Below are 6,528 nucleotides of genomic sequence, written 5' to 3' on the forward strand. Positions count from 1 at the left end.
TCTCCGATGGCCTTTGCAAAACGGGATTTCAGTTTTCCGTCTGCGTTGACGAGTCACTTTGCTCTTGCCCTCCTGCACGGAGCTCCCCTCAATCCCCGGCAGCGCACTGAAGATACAAAGCGGGCAGGGTTTGGGCGCTGCCAGACACACTCGCATCTCCTCTGCGAGCGCAGGCGTGCGAGTCGGGCACCCGCCCCTGCAGCAGAAGGGGGTTGTGCAGCAGAACCGTGTCGCCTGCTCTTCGCCTGCTCCTCCACGGAGCAAGAGGTGCTGGGGGTGCTGCGGATTGGGCCCTCTCTGCATCACTGGAGATGACTGCCTCCTGCAGAGCCCCAGCTGAGTGACCTCGAGGACTGCCTGCTGCTCAGCTTGCTGGGCTTGGGGCTGCAGGGGGCTTTGCTGCTGGGGCACGGTGAGAGGAGGAGGCAAGGATGCAGGGAGAAATGTTATCTCCTGCAGGAAAAACTCCATCTCCTTTTGCCCAGGAGAGTATTGTGCCTCCCAAAAACCAGGGATGGGTTCACTTCCACCTAAAGGAAGTGAGAATGTGATCCTCAAGTCCTGGAACCAAGAAGCCGACACGGGAGTCCCACAAAACCCTGCCACACACATGTCCTCCAGCAAGAAAACGCCCACCCCAGGGACATGTCCAAAGAGCCTTCCAGAGCTGATCAAGGCAACGTGTCCATCACAAACATCTCACTCCCGCAAGGACCAGAGCACACCCCTGCCCCAGAGCGTTTCTCCAAGCCTCTCACCTTCCTGGGTGACGCTTGACGCCCAAGGCTTGCTCACCCTTGTCATCCTTTCTTCTCAGCCCAGGCAATGTCACAGGGGAAAGCTTCCTCCGATGAAGGAGACTCTTCTCAGGAGGACTCTCTGCGAGTGAGACACAGGAAATGTCCTCAGAACAACAGCATCTTTGTGGCCTCTCAGACAAGAAGCACGTGCGGAGCTGCTCAGTCCTGGTGGGAAACATCTGTGCCAGCATTCCCGAGTCCCTCGGAGTCACATTTCCTAGGAGGACTTAGGCAGCTGCGAACCCTGTATCTCATCCAACTCCACAGGTCCAGAGTGCAACTGTCATGGCTGTTGTATTCCTTATCTTGTATTGTGTTTCCCTAGGACATCTTCTGAAAAATGGGGCTTGCCAGGAAAAGCTGGAGACCCCATTGAGTCTCTTTCGGGCAAACAACTTCACCCAAGGGGAAGAGATCCCAGGCTGTCTGCACTGGTCTTGTAGACACATTTGCTCCTGTGGCCACTGTGAGCCCAAAGACGCTGTTTTAAGGAGTCTGAGCAATTCCAAAAGATGGGACCAAGCTACCAGCTCCCAAGCTGCTGTGGTGTTGGGGCACACGCTTGGAGACTTCTGACAATCTTCCCAACACAACTTTACTTGTGAAATGAAGACAGGTGGAAGCCCCCGGATATACCAACCCTCCTTTTCCTTCCACTTAGGGCACAAGTTGCTGCTCAGCGTGAGGGTGGAGTCTATCCCCTTTTTGTCCCCCTCCAGTACAAACACACTCCTCAAACAAAAAAAGCCTTGGCAGGATACAGCAGGGAGCAGCACGCAGTGTTCACCAACCCCAACCTGGAGCATTGCGCTGTCCAAGGGTCTTCCACAGTGGGCCCCAGAAGACTATTTGGGACAAATGCAGCCACAAGATGGGCAATTTTCTGACCCACACATCACCTCGTAGCAAGGTTTTCTTTCCCTGGCACTAAGGGCAGAAGGGAAACCTGCAAGGCAGCGTCAGAAGCCATCCATTGCTTTGTCTTCTTTCTCGGTCCCCTTACCAGTGCCTTCTTCCACGTGTTGTTGGAGCGACGTGAGAGACCCCAGAGTGGCAGATTGTGCTTGGGCAAACTCAGACCTGGAAATCAGAAGACATCAAATATGAAGCCGACACAGGAGTCCCACAAAACCTTGCCACACACGTGTCCTCCAGCAAGAAAACACCCACCCCAGGGACACGTTCAAAGAGCTTTCCAGAGCTGATCAAGGCAACGTGTCCATCACAAACATCTCACTCCCGCAAGGACCAGAGCACACCCCTGCCCCAGAGCGTTTCTCCAAGCCTCTCACCTTCCTGGGTGACGCTTGACGCCCAAGGCTTGCTCACCCTTGCCATCTTTTCTTCTCAGCCCAGGCAATGTCACGGGGGAAAGCTTCCTCCGATGAAGGAGACTCTTCTCAGGAGGACTCTCTGCGAGTGAGACACAGGAAATGTCCTCAGAACAACAGCATCTTTGTGGCCTCTCAGACAAGAAGCACGTGCGGAGCTGCTCAGTCCTGGTGGGAAACCATCTGTGCCAGCATTCCCGAGTCCCTCGGAGTCACATTCCCTAGGAGGACTTAGGTCCTCTCTGATGGGGTTAACTGAAAGAGCGCTTGGCAAGATATCCTCAGGGTATAATGGGATGGAGTGGGGAGGTGTCCTTCAGCAGATCAACCGCAGCTGGGACCAGTGGGTGTGCATTGCATAGCCTTGGCTTCCATGCCCTGGCAGTAAGGAAACCTGCAAGCCTGTGCCAGGATCCATCCATTGCTTTACCTTCCTTCGCTTTCTCCTCAGCCATGACTTTTCCCACGTCTCCCCCTTGTTCAGACTGGAACTCTGCCCTCAGCCTGGATAACAGCCGGCTGAACTCTTCGCTGTGAAGAAGGTGAAAAGGGGTGAAGCTGACAGCGGTGTCTCACAAACCCCTGCTGTGCACCTGCAGCCCAGCCAGAAGATGCCGGCCCGTGTGAGGTGCACTAATTGCCTTTCAGCGCTAACACAGACAGCGCGCCTGGCAGAAACCTCTTGCTCCCACGAGTACAAGACCACCTCATTGCCCTCATCCTCTTCCCCAAGAGCCTCACTTGTGCACAGGCTTCTTTGTGCTGTCTTGTTCCTTTTTTGCCTCCTTGGCCCCTGTCGGTTTGCCTGGTGGATGCCTCTTCTGACGGTGGAGACGCTTGTCGGGAGGGCTCCCTGCAGCTGTGAAAGAAGACACCTCTTCAGAAGAGCAACTTGTGACCGCCCTGGCAAGCGGAGGTGCAGACCTGCTCAGTCCCGCACGGTCTTTACCTTCTTTCTGCCTGGATCCCTCTGCGGGGGGAGAGTCCTTGGCTGTTCTTTCAGGGGGTGGCTTAATCTCAAACCTGGGAAGAAGCAGACACAAGATGGGAGAAAGGGAAGGACACCTTCCCTTGGCATCCAGCACTGTGAGGTCTCTTGTTTTCTAAACCAGCACATCCAGGCTGTTCGCCACCTCAGAGGATGCCGTCAGGTAACTGCATGACACAGCCACGAGCTCCCCAGCTCCCTGGCAGACCCTCCCTGATGCACTCTCTGGATTTTTGCAGAGCCAGCTCTGCTCCACGCCTCATCGGTGGATCTGCTTAGCAGGGCTTGTCCCAGCATGGAGCTCTGCAGAGCCCCGCAGCCTCCCTTTGGGCCAGCAAGTCCCTCCTCTTCCTCCCCCTTGCTCCAAGGAAAAGTCATTCCGGAGACTTTTCATGTCCTGGAGTCTCAGGAAAGACAGGGAAATGTCCCCAGGGGGGCACGTGCAGGTCAGATCTTTGACCAGCCTTGAAGAGAGGCTTCGTGGGTACAAGCCAACACACAGGAAAACTGAGAAGCTGATTTTTAAACTCTTTTTGCCAGCACCCCATCTGGGTCTGTAACTGTGCTGGGAGGGTAAAGCACAATCCCTCTTCCACACTAATCCAGGTGAAGATGGTCAGAGTCAGGAATAAGAAGGAACACGCATGGAGGTAGCTGGGAACCCTTCCTGTGAGGGAGCATTCTTCAGTAACCTTGGGAGCAGGCACGGGCTGGCAACGCAGCCCTGGCAGCAGGAGCTGAGAAGCCATGCAAATGTACTCACGTGGGCAGCACACGGATCCCCCCAGGACACACGTGGAAAGCTGCAGGTTTGTTGCCCGATACCACGTTAATCCTTGTCTGTGGGTTCTGCAGGAAGCACAAGAGACGTGGCAGATGAGGCCAAGGAAAGGAGCTCCTCCTTCCCAAAGGCAGGAAGCTTTCCCAGCGCTCAGCGGAGCTGCCTCGAGGAAGCTCCCTCCATGCGTGCCTTTCACTACCAGCAGCCCTCCCTTAGCACAAACAAGAGCTGGGTGGTTGCGCTTGGTCTTGCACCAGCAAGCTGTTGGGCATGGATCCCTGACTGGAGAGGTGTTGGGCTTGAGCCAAGACAGCTCTTCTCCAGGCCTCCTCTGTAGCCAAGACCACCGAATGCAAGCGAGGTGCTCTACAGAGAGCCCTTGCCCAAGTCGTATGCTGATCGTGGCCGGCCAAGAGAAGCCAGGTCCTGAGTCCGCTGAGAGGATCTCAGAAGACCGCCAAGGAGCCCTGGAAAAAGTGTTAAACTTACAGACAGCAGGCAGTTTAACAGCATTCCAGTGCCATCGATGGTGAGGAGAAAGTCTTCATAGTATCTCATCGTGAGGATCTTATTTCGGCTCATAAGGAAACCTATGCCCTTGAAAACAAGGTCATAATCCTCTCCGAGCCCTGCGCCCCAGCTGAAGAGCACCACGATGTCATTCACGCACTCCTTCACCAGCTTCTTTGGAAGGGTCGTCCTCTGAGACAGCTGAGAATAGTCCAGGGGGACGATCTTGAGGTCCTCTGGAAAACAGCAAAAGAGGAGCAAGGTCAGGCAGGCAGCAGCTCTGCAGGCGGAAGGAGCTGCCCACCCCACCGGCACTCCTGTGCTGCAGACATCTCTTGAGCACTGTCCTGGCCTAAACTCAAAGCTCCGCAAGCTGTGGTGTCAGGTAGAAAGCAAGGGTTTCTTCCAAGCAGAAGTAGGACAAAAGGAGTGTGGCCGTCGGGTGGGAGCCCTCTGTGGGGAGATAGGCCCAGCTCCCGTGGCCACGTGGAGGGTGCCAACTCCTGCAGCTGTGCCACGCTCAGGCCATCAAAGACTGCATAACAGCCTTGAGGGTCAGCCTGGCCATCCCACCCTGCGCCCTCGTGACTGCTCACAGTGTCAGTGTCGCAGATGTGACGCGGGTCGTGCGTTTGGACAAGGTGAAGATGTTCTCTGGCTCACAGCCCAACGCTGCTGCAAGGGGAAAACGAGGCCACAGGCCACCGCCTTACCAGGAATGTCTCTGTTGGCATGGCTGATCCCCTGAGCCTGGGCAACTCTCTCCGACAGATGAAACTTGGGTGCGACCACATCCACGTTCATTTCACTGCTGTGCTTTCTCAGCACATAGAAAACGCCGAGCACATCTATGGCCACACCCTGAAACCAGTACGGAGCAGAGAAGAAGAGGTTTAGATGCACAAATGGAGGCCTCACCTCCTAAGATCATAGAATAGAATCACAGAATCATCAAGCCCAACTGCCCCCCTACGCCTGCCATCCCACCCCCAAACCCTGGCCCTCAGCACCGCCTCTGCCCGGCTGTTAAATCCCCCCAGGGCTCGCCCATTCCCTGGGAGCAGAACCTGACCCCCACCTCGCTACAGCCTCCTCTCAGGCAGTTGTAGGCAGCGATGAGGGCCCCCCTCAGCCTCTTCTCCAGACTAAACAACCCCAGCTCCCTCAGCCGCTCCTCGTAAGCCTTGTGTTCCAGACCCCTCACCAGCTTTGCGGCTCTCCTCTGGACACGCTCCAGCAATGCAACATCTTTTTGGGATTGTGAACCCAGCATTCGAGGTGGGGCCGAAAATATGCAGCTTGAAGCTATGCCAGGTCCAAGGGGCATTGGGCAACTGAGCAAACCCTGAGAAGGGTCCCAGGCTGTTGGCTGGAGCTCTGCCCTCCCACAGCAAGGGCTACAAGTGGCCAGAAAGGCTCGAAGCCTCCCTTCTACTGCAGCCAAATTCCCTTCTTGGTGTCCATTGTCAAAAGAGCAGCTCTGTCACACCTTAGTGCCCTTCTGGGCACGAATTTCCTCTGCTTTCCCAGGAGGGAATGGACACTTGCACTTCATGGTGGGGGGCTGCCTGACAGCTGATCATGGAAACCATTTCCAGGCACACAAAGGAAAAGAAAGTCATCAGGAGTTGTCAGCATGGCTTCACCAAGGGATGTCATGCTGGACCAGCCTGATAACCACCTACGCTGACATGGCTGGCTTGGTAGATGAGGGGAGAGCAGTGGCTGTTGTCTACCTAGACTTTGTTAAGGTTTTTGACACTCTCTTCAAGGAGGTCCTCCCAGAGAAGCAGATGAAGTCTGGTCTGGATGAGCAGACAGTGAGGTGGATTGAAAACTGTAAATGGCCATGCCCAGAGCGCGGAGAGAAGTGGCACAAAGTCTAGTTGGAGGCCAGGAACCAATGGAGCACCCCAGGAGTCAATTCTGGACATGCAGAGTTGGACACGAGTCCAATCCTCTTTAACATCTTCATTAATGATGATGGGTCAGAGCGCATCATCAGCATGTTTGCTGATGACATCAAACTGGGAGGAGCGGCTGATCACGCCAGGGTCACGCTGCCATCCCGAGGAACCTCGGCAGGCTGGAGAAACAGGCTGGCAGGAACCTCATGAG

General features: G+C 55.4%; 1 protein-coding gene across 5 annotated transcripts in view; it reads right to left on the bottom strand.

Moving 5' to 3' along the window:
- Positions 1-624: 624 nt before the first annotated feature.
- CCDC81 (coiled-coil domain containing 81) overlaps positions 625-6,528 on the bottom strand; it is an 8,884-nt gene continuing 2,980 nt past the window's right edge. For 3 of the 5 annotated variants that reach the window (XM_035901641.1, XM_035901642.1, XM_035901639.1), the window contains 9 exons: positions 5,124-5,271; positions 4,390-4,646; positions 3,883-3,968; positions 3,081-3,154; positions 2,873-3,008; positions 2,562-2,662; positions 2,093-2,213; positions 1,804-1,880; positions 625-879 (listed from right to left, as the gene is read on the bottom strand). In XM_035901641.1, the coding sequence (XP_035757534.1) occupies positions 755-879; positions 1,804-1,880; positions 2,093-2,213; positions 2,562-2,662; positions 2,873-3,008; positions 3,081-3,154; positions 3,883-3,968; positions 4,390-4,646; positions 5,124-5,271 (1,125 nt within the window). In that variant the 3' untranslated portion in view covers positions 625-754. Of the gene's footprint in view, positions 880-1,803; positions 1,881-2,092; positions 2,214-2,561; positions 2,663-2,872; positions 3,009-3,080; positions 3,155-3,882; positions 3,969-4,389; positions 4,647-5,123; positions 5,272-6,146; positions 6,169-6,528 lie in introns of those variants that run through there. The other 2 variants (XM_035901643.1, XM_035901640.1) reach the window with 2 other exon arrangements.

Source organism: Egretta garzetta, unplaced genomic scaffold (assembly GCF_000687185.1).
Source record: "Egretta garzetta isolate BGI_Z169 unplaced genomic scaffold, ASM68718v1 scaffold609, whole genome shotgun sequence".
In the NCBI taxonomy this organism is placed as follows: Eukaryota; Metazoa; Chordata; class Aves; order Pelecaniformes; family Ardeidae; genus Egretta; species Egretta garzetta.